The sequence below is a fragment of the Fulmarus glacialis genome, unplaced genomic scaffold, assembly GCF_000690835.1.
Source record: "Fulmarus glacialis isolate BGI_N327 unplaced genomic scaffold, ASM69083v1 scaffold3836, whole genome shotgun sequence".
Taxonomy (NCBI): Eukaryota; Metazoa; Chordata; class Aves; order Procellariiformes; family Procellariidae; genus Fulmarus; species Fulmarus glacialis.
This window is the reverse complement of record NW_009216061.1, coordinates 8,056-20,530: the sequence shown is the minus strand read 5'-3', so window position 1 is coordinate 20,530 and position 12,475 is coordinate 8,056. Positions and strand designations below refer to the sequence as shown.

The window sequence follows — 12,475 nt, the reverse complement described above, 5'->3', positions numbered from 1 at the left end:
GAGAAGGAAGTGGTCGAATGTAAAAGCAAATCCAAGGGTGAGGCTGTTAGTGCTTGGAAGAGCCTCTGCCTTCCCATATCCTTTGGTTAGTTTTCTTTGAGATTTAAGGGAGAAGTGATGCCCTCCTCATCCCCAGAATTGGCTCCTAGCTTTTCTCCAAGGATGATTTCTCTCCATTCCTGCCCTTTGCATGGATTTGGCAGGATGAGGGGAGACAAACAGAAACTGAGAAGGGATCCTTGTATGTCAAAAGAAGGGATGGAGGCACTTTGTATAACTGGCTTGTTCGGACAGCGTTTGCCACCTTCTGTAGTTTTATGCTGGCCCTCCTGTTCTTGCAAGGCACGTGAGATGAGCACCAGTGGGGTGCTTTCAGAGTCAGATTTGTCCCGTGCAGACATTAAGATTCCCCTTTTTTTTTTTTTTGTATTACAGTCAGGTTTGCCTAATGGCATCTTTCCCCTAGCGTTGATGTTGCTGTATCCCCTTGCAAGCAAGCATAAACTGGCAATGTCAGTGTCAAGTATAAATAAAGAATGTGAGATCTTGTTGAAACACGGTGCTTAGGGACAGTCTGGATTCCCTATAGAATAGCAGACTTGTTGGACTTGTGGGACATTTGAGACGCGAGAGTTCGGCCCAGGCTACTTACACACATGTTTTATCCCAAAGTGTCTCCTGTAGGGCCGTCAATGTTCTGCCAAAGTTTGCTTTAAGCTGATCTGTTTGGAAGGGATTACTCTCCCACAAAAACTGCAGTTTCTCAGCATGTGCAGTCTGTGTGTTTGCCCTATCCTAAACAATCCGTTAAAACTATTGCTCCATCCCACTAGAACTGCTCCTGTGAGAGTCCTAAAAATCTATGTATGTCCTTTACATGGCTCCTGTTGAGACCTGGTGTGCACTGCATGCACATAGCAAAGGCAGGATCTGCACTGGGGCGGTGGGGGACCTCAGGCTTTGGCTGTGTTTTCCTGCCAATGAAGGTTCCCTTTTCTCTCCCTGCAGTGGCATGAGTTGGAGTTGGGGTTGGGCATCTGCCGGAAGCAGCATCTTAGCAGAATTTGGTACCTTGCACTTAGAATTCCTGCATCTCTCGGAGCTCTCTGGCAACCCGGTGTTTGCAGAAAAGGCAAGTACTTCCCAACTTGGTCTCTAGTGAATTGGTCTTTTCATACTCCTGGGGTCAGTGCTGGAGCAGAGCAGCACTTTGGTCTGCCTGCAGCAGACAACATGGCAGCAAAGTGTTCCTTCTCCCCAATACCAGTACAACTCACCAGAGGAGAAACCTTCCAGAGTGGGACACAGGTTCAGAAACCTGTGCCTTGCAGAGGTCACCAGGCCTCAGAGCGTCCTATACACCAGCTCACTGAAAAGATCACAGCGAGCTCCTGTTGGAGATCCTGTCACACCAATAGGCCTTGGAAGGCAGCTACCCCAGTGTTTTCTGTGACCATTTACGTTTGCTCTAGCCCCTTCACCTGCCTCTCCATCACTTGCAGCCATCGGGGAGATGGGGATGTTTTTCCCAATGTCTCAGTTGTGTGAAGTTGTAGCAAAAACTTACTCAGACAAGGGCACAGCCAAAATTAAACCATCTGTTGGATGCAGACTGCAAAGATAATTGTTAATTCTGATATCCTAATAGTAGTGCCTTGTACTTGCAGACCTTTTTACTCTAAACAGGCATTAAATGTTATGCTCCAGCCAGCAAGATTTCTGCTGAGGTTTCTTGTGTAGGAAAGGCCTGACAGGTGACATATTGGATTCCTTTTGTGTAACTTGTAACTGAAAATCTATTAATATTATACATTACCTTGAGCTTTTTTTTCCACAAGTGATCTTGTAGTGCATATGAGAGCAACTTAATAAATATGCTGTTGAATACCAGCAAGTCATTAGCTTTTGCTGCACAAAGGAACCAGCTTTGAGGGAGACAAATTGTTCCAGTTAGAATCCAAACTGCCCCCATGAGCCCAAAGGAAATGGGGCCTGTCCAGAGTCCCACAGTGGGGTGAAAACAGACAGTGGTTCTGGGATTGCCAATAAAAAGCTCTAAACTTTCCAGGGTATTTCTAGTGCAGGTCTGACAGTTGTGAACCAAGAAGAGAATTTGCAGAAGAGAGAGGAAGAAAGAGAAAGGAGAAACTAGGAGAGCAAAATGGAGAATAGAATGGAGTGTATGGAAAGCAATAAGGGTGGTGTGTACAAGAGGAATGTCACAGAGGGGTGAGCAGGAGAGAAAAGCAGAGGGTGAAGGGAAACTAGAAACCCAGGAGACTCTGTAGGGAAGATAAATGATGATTTGAACTGATGATTTGAAGTAAAGGAGACAAGCTAAAGATTCCTGAGGACAGGGATAATGACAAATTGCTCAGAGGAAGGCGGGGAGCTGAGAAAAGACCAGTAAAGAGAACAGAGGTATGGAAAGAAAATGCATGGGAAGGAAATGATCCTTCAGGGGAAAGAGACATGAGCGCTGAAAATACCAGAGCAATAAGATGCACCATTAAAAACTAGAATTGCATCCGTATTCCAGGTTCAAACTGTGGATTTTGAGCCAGGGTCAAGCCTCTCTCCCCAGCCTAACATGTTTTCCTCTTTGCCTCCTGAGCCCATAGAGGGATAAGGGCAGAACCTTTCTAATGGACTTCTCTACCTGGTGTGTGCCACAGAAAATGTATCGCGTTCATCCTAATGCCCTCTGAGAGAAAAGATGTAGGGTGATGTGGGCTCAAACAGCCCATCCTGTGGGTAATTACTTCAGAGGAACAGATCAACTCATTAACTTGCAGCTTGGGACTTGTGTGATTTTAGCAAGAATAAAGTCCATCTGCGTCTTTTATTCAAAGATGTCATTAATATGCCATGCTACTAAACTTCAGTAAATATTATGCAGCCTGACGACTTACTTGGAAGCACTCACTTAAGTCTGTAGCCAGCTTTTGGCGTACAAATTGTCTATTTTTATAAAAGGTTTAGAGTGTATTAGCTGCTCTGTAGGTTATAATAGAGTATTTATGCTGCATACCATTTAACTTTGTCCCTTATGGGAAAGGCCTATTGGATTTAATGGGGGTGAAACCAAGGGAGGTTTTGGAGAATAAGTACAGCTCTTCTAGCATATTAAAGGAGCTGTCTGTTGTTGAAATTAAAGGCCCCAATTCATCACGTTAAGTGACCACATGGTGAATTTAAGTACTGTGTGAGTCACTCATCCCTGCCACTCCTTTCCCTTTGGATCATGGAAAAAATCACCCTCCGCATCTCATACATTCCCACCCAGATCCCAAATCCTCAGAATTGTTTCTGGACCACTGTTAGCAAACTGTTTCCACTGCTTGCTGAACTGGGGCCTTGCAGGGTTTTTAGAATCATTTCTAAAATCCCACAGAGCTGGATAAAGATTGTGCTGAGAAGTCCAGCAGAAAAGTTTCTCCATAACAGCCCTCTCACCGGAGAGCCATGTCATTGGGTGCTTGCATGGTGATTCACAACGTTACAGGCTGCTGTGCTTGTTCAGCCAGGGATCAGCATTGATGAATTACAGAGTTCTCAGTCGCGGTGCAAAACCTTCGGCTTTTTCAGCAGAGAAGTAACATAGTTCTTGTCTCTCATCTCTCCTAGGTGATGAACATCCGCAAAGTCCTGAACAGAGTTGAGAAGCCACAGGGCCTTTACCCCAACTTTCTCAGCCCGGTGACAGGGAACTGGGTGCAGCGTAGGTATCACCCTGCGTTCAGAGTCCTGCCTGGAGCATTTCAGTCTTTCCGTTATTCTTTAGGAAACAATAGCAACTGTCAGAGTAGCAAGCCAAGGAAATGTCATGTCAGGCAGCCTGTTATACATGTGATTAGATAATGCAACCCGATTTGTAAGATGCAATATAGTAATTGTACACTTATTCCATCAGCCTTGTTTCCAGCTGAGTGTCTCACCTCCAGAGAGAATTAGGGCCTCTCTTGCACAGGGGAGGATAATGGTGCATGGTTCATCACACAGATATTAGAAATCAGCACATCTCTTTAAGACCTCATCCTGCAGTCATCACATAGCCTACAGACCTCCTTGGGAGTTGCACATGAAGGCTGTGAGCAGAAGTGCTACGAGATTTACTTCCTGAGTGTGCTGCAGCAAGTAAGGAACCACCTGGAGAGGCACAGGGCTTACGGAGTCTCAGATACCCCTAGGATCTAGGGATGCGTTCTCTTGTGTGCATTCGTGTACCTGTCACCATGGTACCTCTGCATAGTGCAATTTTGTGCAAGAAAGGTGAGACAAGTACATGTTCTTCTATCTTGTTGGGAACCCAGCACTGGCCAGCACTGAAGACATGGGCATTAAATAGGTACTGCTCTGATACGAAAGAGGAGCAATAACCAGGAAAGGGCTTGAAAAAGAGCAAGGAAATATTAGAAGCACTGTACCCAGGGAAGATTATTTACTTTCCTGCTTTACGCACACAGTCCCTTCCTTAGCCACAGAAGAGACTGTACCCCTCTTTTTGTGCCACCAAAGGGCAGAAGCTTGCCCTCTGGTAGGAATGTGAAAGGCTACTTCTGCTGCTGTGGCCCAGATCTCTGACCTCAACTTTCCGCTTTGTTAAGGATTTGCTTGTTTTGGCAAGGGAGAGTTGCTGGATTTTGTGTTTCTCTGTCAAAGGAAAGAAAAGTCTCTTTTTGCAGAAGCTGTTTTTAACCTGACAGTGGATTACATTTATATTGTTTAAGCAGTTTTCTTTGAGTCATTGCGTTACCTGGTGTCCCGATGTCTCATTGCACTGTTTGCTCTGTTAGATCGCTCCAGACCTTTCTAACTACTGTATTAATACTGATTGTAACTGACAGGCAGTTGCATGGCTGCCATCATCTGAGACAGTGAGAGAGCACTAGCTGTAAGCGATCCCTGACCTTTAACTGCCATATCAGCACCTCTAATGGTAATTGACAGGGCTTGGCTTGAAAGGTGTCCCAACAAAGCATCTTGAATGGTTGCACTTGTCCCATTAAACCAGAGCTGTCCTTTGGTGCCATGAGGAAAGAAAATAGGCTTCGGTGTTTGTCCCATTAATTGATCTTCAAAGTTATCCAATCCCTTTGTAAGCAGTTCAGCTTCCCCTGCATATTTGTCTCTGCAGAGTTGTTGCAATATGTTCCGCTTGAAAAGCTAATCTCCCATCTCCTACCGCACCCCTGAGATGCCATTTTCTTTAGGTTATTCCCAACTGGCAGCCACACTGCACATTTTCCCAGACACAAGCATTAATTCTGTCTATTCATTGGTGCTGAGAGGAGAAGTGCCTGTCTGTTGTCATAACTGATCGTTACAGAATCTTTGGGAAACTGAAGAGCTGTGCTCTTAATTCAGATGGTTAAAATACTCAGCTTGATACTCAGTATTCATCTCTTCTGCCGCTAATTTAATTCTGTTTATGTCTGCAAATTTTGCTTCATTGTGCTGACCTGCTCCCATCCCTTGCTGACATACAGAGGGCCCTGTTGCTGGTTCTTGGAGCTTATTAAAAGTAGCCTCTGATTACTTGTTCTGGGATAGGCTGATTTATGCCAAAGGATTAGAGAGAACCTCTCTCCTAGACTTTCACGTCATGAGGGCAACTCATGGCACAGGCTGTGTGTGGCAGTTGCTCATAATATGACCTTGTGGTCTGAATCCGTATTCCAGTGAGGGAAAAGGCTGATCAGCCTCTTCTGCATCTCCAGTACCGCTGGTGAGAAGTAGATTAGGACCAAAGTAGGGAGGCAGCTACAGCCTGCCACAGAGATGTTCCCTGTAGGTGCCAGGCTCTCATTTTCTCTCTTGTCATTAAAGCTCTTTGCGGGAAGCTGTTTTTCTTGGAATTGCTGTGATTTTCTTAAAAGGTATATCTTTGACCTGGCTGAATGAGCAGATATTCTAAATGAAGAGGCAGTGCTGTACCTCTTCTGAGTGCAGTTTTTACCTTTAGAAAATTAAAGCACGGTCCCCTGCTGAAATAAGAGATTTGTTTATGCAAAGTGCCTAGGAGGCAAATGCTGGCAAAGCTGATGCCATATGGAAAGCAATTATGTACCAGAGCTCCTGCTTTGGTGATTTTATGAATGACATACTTAGGATCACAGAGCTTCTCTTTAAAGACAGGCTTGCAGCCAGTGTTTGCAAATAGTCTGTCCTCTTTTTTTCTGAATTCATGCATCTAATCTCATTGTTTTGCTATGGATTATTCCATGCATCATTGGACACACTGTATCAGGGATATTTGCTCTTCAGGTCAGGAAAATGCATGGCTGTTGATCTCTTTTGTTGGTAGCATTTAGCATCTAGAATAAGCCTCAGGACTTTATATATGTACAGTGAAAGGGAAAATAAAAATCTGAACATCTAACTCCGAAAACCCTGCTGCATCTGCTTACGTTTAAAATGGGGACGTGTGCAGACGTGGAGGTGGACACTGTTAATTAACAGGGATGGTTCAGTCCATGGTGGGTAATTTGTCTTGCTCTTCTAAAAAGGGGAGTACTTGGCTGCTTGAAAGAACGAATGCTGCTTTTCCCCCTGTGGTATAGTTTAAGGATATAAATCCATCCAGCAGTTCCCCCCAGGCAGAAACCTGCAGCTGTCATGCCCATTTCACAGTGCAATTCTTTAGCATCCTCCTCTCCAGTAAGGTCATAGCATTGTGTACTCTGAACAGATAGCCTTGAAAATCCGATTTCTGCAGAAGAAAATATTCAGTGCACATCCTTGTACCTGACTTTATCATTTTAATACGCCAACAACCCCAGCCTTCCCCAGGGCACAGAGACCCACCATGAGCCAGGAATACGAATGGCACGATCGAGAGGTCCCTACAGCAGCCCCTTGCTGGCAGCTCTGTGTGATCCAACATGCGTTCTCCCTTTCCTGAGACAGGGAGGCAGCACCCAGTGGCTTCGTACAGGTAGAGATCTATCAATACCTGCCATTGCTTTTGGTTTATGAAGCTGGGATTTATGATGATTGCTTCATAAACAGGAAGCATCTTCAAGTTGCAGTATAAATAACTTGCAAAATAAGGCCTCTGAATAGTTTTGGTAAGGGATACTAATGCTTTGGAAAATGACAGAACATTTTTCTTCTGATTGCACTTTCCACCTTTCTTCCTTTTTGAAAAAGAAATGCTGCAAGCTCTCCCCAGGAAACTGGAAAGAGGAAGGAGAGAACAAGGGCATTAAATAGGACATGGTTGTTTGCTCTTTGTAAAGCAACTGCTCATTGTATATCATGAACCTGAAGTTCTTTTCTGGCTTTCCCACTACAGACCACGTCTCCATTGGGGGGCTTGGGGACAGCTTTTATGAATATCTCATCAAGTCTTGGCTGATGTCAGACAAGAAAGACTCTGAAGCTAAAAAGATGTACGACGATGCACTAGAGGTAAGGAGCAGGTTGCTGCTCTGTATTTTTTGTATGGGACATTGTTCATCGGAATGTTTCAGGCAAAAATGTCATAGATCTTTGGGTTTCCTTGGTATTCACTCCTCACCCTGTCTGCTAAGTACCCTGAAATCCTGATTTTCATCCCTTTAGGCAATAGAAAAGCATTTGGTCAAAAAGTCTGCTGGAGGATTGACCTACATTGCTGAATGGAGGGGTGGCATCTTAGATCACAAAATGGGCCACTTGGCTTGCTTCTCTGGGGGCATGATAGCACTTGGAGCGGAACATGCCGGAGAAGAGAGGAAGCAACATTACGTGGATCTCGCTGCAGAGATAACAAACACATGTCACGAGTCTTATGCACGCTCAGGTAAACCTGTGGGCTGCCTAGAAAATGTTAGTAGGGGATAGCTTACAGCCTTAGGAGACTCAGCTTTTGTGTGGGAGAGGTTTGCAGTAGGGTATTTTGTGCTTCAGCAGCATGTGCATCCCTGTGTATGATTTTCACTTGTCTTTTCTGGGATATCTAGAAGAGAAAGCAGTATGTTTTACATAGCAGACAGCTGGAGCAGAGGGACAGGCAGATGTGAGCTCCTGTGGCAGAGTTGGGAAATGAACCCAGAGCTGAATCCTAGTCCTGCCTCCCAGTCGCAGAGCTAGCCTTCTCCCAAAAAGACTATAGTTTGGGTCTGTCATTTCACATCCCTTTGCAGACAAGAAGGGGAGATTAACAGAGATTAATTGCAGGGTGTCCCATTATATGGAGCAGAGCAGCTGAGAAGCCCAACAGGAGAGTGTTGGAGACCTGCAGCTGCTGGTAGGAACAAAAAAATGAAGTTACTCGGCCTCTCCCAGCTGTCTAAGCAGAGGCTGGCTAAGTCTTTCTCTTTCACAAGTCCAGTAAAATTTGTTTCACCATGCAGTGTGCTTAGCAGTCAGTGCTTTGGGAGAGCGGTGACTGGTGATGAATGAGAGACTGGGTTAGTTCTCTGCCTGCAGGGCTTTCAGCAAGATGAGCTTGCTTTGGACACCATTCCTTTCTTTGTAGGCATCTCTGTAGCTCTTCTGAGGCTGCAGGCAGCGAAGCAGCAGTCTGCTTTCTGGGACCTTGTCAAGCACAGGTCTGTCTGCACTAACTGTTTGCAAAGATTTTTTCACACCTTCACGACATCAGCAAGCCCGTACTGGCAGCCGGTGTCCAGCATGTTTGCCCAATAAACTTCAAGCTAACCTGAAATGATGTTTGCAAATAACTCTTTTTTCCCCCCAGCACTTACAGAACTAAAACAAGCCACCCGAACTAATAACCCTCTGGTTATGAGTGCCTGGAGCCAATTTTCACCTTCAGCAATATGCATCAGCATAGAAAGGACAGTAGCAAGCCTGCCCACGCTGGTTATGGTGCTGTCATTTCAGCAAGCTCATTGTTTTGCAGAGAATGTCTGTGCATGTCACCCTGGCTCTCAGCCAATAGTCCAGCTAGCGAACATTGTTAGGACCCGATGCAGACAAGAGGGCCCGAGGAAGGTGTGCAAAATATTTAGAGAAATAAAATGACTCCCTGAAATACAGCCTTGTGGTCGACACACGCGTGCAGCAAGAGAAACCTTGTGGCGTGATCATAAGCAACCTCTCTGCTCAGTTTCCCTGTTTTTCGAGTAGGGAGAGGGTTGGTGTTGAAAGTAGGGATGTGAGTGCTAGCTAATGCTTGCAAGAGATTGAGATTCTCATGTAAGGGACACTCAAAAAGACCAAGGTACTCTTATTAATGTTTTATTCATAAAATACCACTGAAATTGATTAAGCCTTCCCCATCATGCTGATGTCTTCTTTTCAAAGAGGCTGTTAGTGGACCAGAAGGAAAGGCAGAAGTGATTGCAGATCCCAGGTACCACTTCTTACAGCCTCCCTGCCGCAGTGCAGGCAAAGTGGCTCAGTCTAGTGGACTGATAATTGTGAAACAAACCCCTTGCCTGGGAACGGTGTATCAATGTCTCTATGATGGCAGGGTCAGCTGCATGGCTAGATTTTCCTTTGAATGTGTTTTCTCTTTAAGGCGTTAGGACAGGATCTGCCTCTCTGTTCTTTCTCATCTGGGTTCTGAGTTTGTCTTCAGTGACGAACTCTGCTCTTAGGGTCAGGGGCCGTGCAATTCCTAGGAGCAAATACCAGCCCAGCAAAAGAGCTAGGACATGGGGGAGATTTGTACCTGCCCTCTCCATGCTCAAATCTGGTCCAAGTCTGTGTTTTGTCAGTTGTATCCACTCTCAGAAACACTTCATCCTCACCTAGATAGTACCCGGACATACCACAGAATGAACCACACCTGGAGCGGCAGTGGGGGCAGCTTGAGTTGCAGTCTGAGTTGTCCCTATTTTGACATCAGCTGTGAGGTTGATCTGATACACAAGCGTGACTGATCTGCTCATCTGACCTCACGCAAGCCTTAGTTAAATGTTGACAGCCTGAGCAGCATAAAAGCACCTGGACAGTTTGTTTACTTGCTTTCTCCTCAAACTGATCATTGCATGTGTGTGATTTTGTCTAGATACCAAACTCGGCCCCGAAGCCTTTCGCTTTGATGCTGGAACTGAAGCCATGGCAACCAGACTTAGCGAGCGCTACTACATCCTACGTCCAGAAGTGGTAGAAAGCTACATGTACATGTGGCGACTGACACACGATCCCAAGTACAGGCAGTGGGGCTGGGAGGTTGTGAAGGTATGGTTGGAAAATTCGCAGTAATAACTCTTACAGGCTGCTGGATTCTTACAAAAATCTTTCCTTCGGTCAATAAAAAGAGCAGAAATTATTTAAATTGTGTTAGACACTAAGACACATTAGCAGTGGGGCAGGAATACACAAAATAGTTCAATTTAGTGTGGCGTCTCTGCTGATCATTGTGAATGTTTTCTTCTCCCTTTTGGGCTAAGCTAAAATCAATCAGTCAATCGAAACAGTGGAGGTTTATGGAAAGGAGTGCTGCAGACAGTGAAACCTGCTATTGATATAACAGCCCTCTGCAAAAAGGAGTCAACCTTCTCTTTGAAATACCTGGACTGCTCAGAACCACTGGTTTGTAGTTGGCCAGGGAAAATCAGCAAACCTGCCTTTGCCCTTTGTCTTGTCTTCTTCCCACAAAGACCTCCCAGCCAGAAAGTCACTCACTTCTTTCTAGCTCATGCAGTAGCCCGCTGCTGCCCTGCATCCTAGCAAGGGCTGTGTTTCAGTGGCAGAACTGTCATTTGTCTACTGCCCTGGAAAAGAGGCTCTGCAAACAGCTGGAGTTGCCACTTGAGATCTGTTTTTGCTATGTGTGTAACGCCAGGGTTGATCAATCAACTAACTTCGGCGGTTTATGTTTCTCTTGCTATTTCATTAGAACTAGCTTTATTCCCGGAGTCTGGAGTAATCACCATGGTCTTCAGTGAGAGACAGAAGCTACTATAAACCTGGAATTTGATTTGTAAAGCTGACTTGTAATGCAACTGATGATGATTAATGAATTACTCCATGCTATTGTGTGTTACTGAGATTTCTTTTCCTTTCTCAGGCCCTGGAAAAACATTGTAGAGTAGAAGCTGGTTTTTCTGGCATCAGAGATGTTTACACCACAACCCCAACCCATGACAACATGCAACAGAGTTTTTTCCTCGCAGAGACTCTGAAGTAAGTCTAGTATCACAGGGGCCTTTCAGAGTAGCATAATTCCTGCAGCATCAACACTCTTGCCTGCTTAATAAGTCTCTAATAATAAGGGGAAAGTCTTATCCTCTGTGGGGAAAACTGGGCAAGGCTGTGGGTGCTGCAAAGCTTTGGTAGTTTCCTCCTGTAGAACCACTGCTGTCATTGGCACTCTCGAGGTTTCTGCTCATGTGCTGGATTTAAAGGACTCTTCCTGTGATTTAGAGCTGCTCTAAATGGGAGGCTCTGACTGCTGAGCTCCCTTGGATTTAGCTCTGATGGTTTAAAAGACAGCTCTGTCTCCTCTGCGAGGTTAATGGAGACATTAAAGAGAAAGCATGACTATGGCCTGAATTTGCTGCCCCTTGGTGCAGATCTGCCTTTGCTGGTAACGTGAGCTAATGTTTGTGGGGTGGCTGAGCACAGGTGCCCATCCCATTTTGCCACCTTTGCACCAGGGGTGGTGGTTTCCAGCAGGAGAGTGAGGCAGTTGGGAAATGTGTCACCATAAATCGTGGCAGCTGAGGCCAATGGAACCCCGCCCCCATCACAGTCCTGCTGACAGTGCTTGCTTGTGCGTGCGTGGAGTCCCACTTGAGTTTCCTTTAATCTCCCTTTGTGTCCATCTTCTTCCCACCCACCCTTGCCTTATGGCTCCAGGTACCTCTATCTTCTGTTCTGTGAAGATGACGTGCTGTCCCTGGACGACTGGGTGTTCAACACAGAGGCTCACCCCCTGCCAGTCAACCACACGAACTTTAAAGCAAGTGTGCAGTAGTGAGGCCATTGCCCAGCACCCTGCTTCTGCAACGTCGGCGGGTTACTGCATTTCCTTTCCATTAAAGGAATTCGCGTTGTTCCTAAAATGGTATTTTGGGGCACTAGTCCAATTCCGGACAGTATTATATTGGGAAGATGAAACCACGTAAGCACCTTCTTTTCCTCTGTGAGGAGCTCTATTAGCCTGATAATGAGATGTTTATTCTGGGCCATATTGTACACAGCTCATAGACATTCCTTTATACAGAGAATTTATATGAAATCCACTGACTTTGCTTTAGAGTGGCCAAAGGACTGGAAGTTTGCCATAAAATAGAATTCACACACATACACATCCTCCTTTCGTTTTTCTGTTTCGTTTTTGCCTTTTATATACTCTTGGATTTATCACCTTTCTAATTACCAGTTTTCGATATACTGTGCTTTCTAGGTGGTAGGCTTTCTAGACCCTTTAGGAAGGACAGGATAGGAGAAGGAGGAAGGGAAGTTGCCCTTTATGTGAGACAGCAGCTGGAGTGCATGGAGCTCTGCCTGGGGATGGATGAGGAGCTGACTGAGAGCTTACGGGTTAGGATTAAAGAGAGGAGAGGTAAAG

The 12,475-nt window shown here is 45.4% G+C and overlaps 1 protein-coding gene across 1 annotated transcript in view; it reads left to right on the top strand.

The window, feature by feature from the left end:
- The window catches only part of MAN1C1 (mannosidase, alpha, class 1C, member 1), a 20,536-nt gene extending 8,336 nt beyond the window's left edge, over positions 1-12,200 (top strand). Inside the window, exons 4-10 of the mRNA XM_009579140.1 lie at positions 1,009-1,132; positions 3,628-3,721; positions 7,298-7,413; positions 7,567-7,786; positions 9,965-10,137; positions 10,970-11,085; positions 11,761-12,200. Coding sequence (XP_009577435.1) covers positions 1,009-1,132; positions 3,628-3,721; positions 7,298-7,413; positions 7,567-7,786; positions 9,965-10,137; positions 10,970-11,085; positions 11,761-11,878 — 961 coding nt within the window. The 3' untranslated portion in view covers positions 11,879-12,200. The remainder of the gene's footprint in view (positions 1-1,008; positions 1,133-3,627; positions 3,722-7,297; positions 7,414-7,566; positions 7,787-9,964; positions 10,138-10,969; positions 11,086-11,760) is intronic.
- Positions 12,201-12,475: the final 275 nt, after the last annotated feature.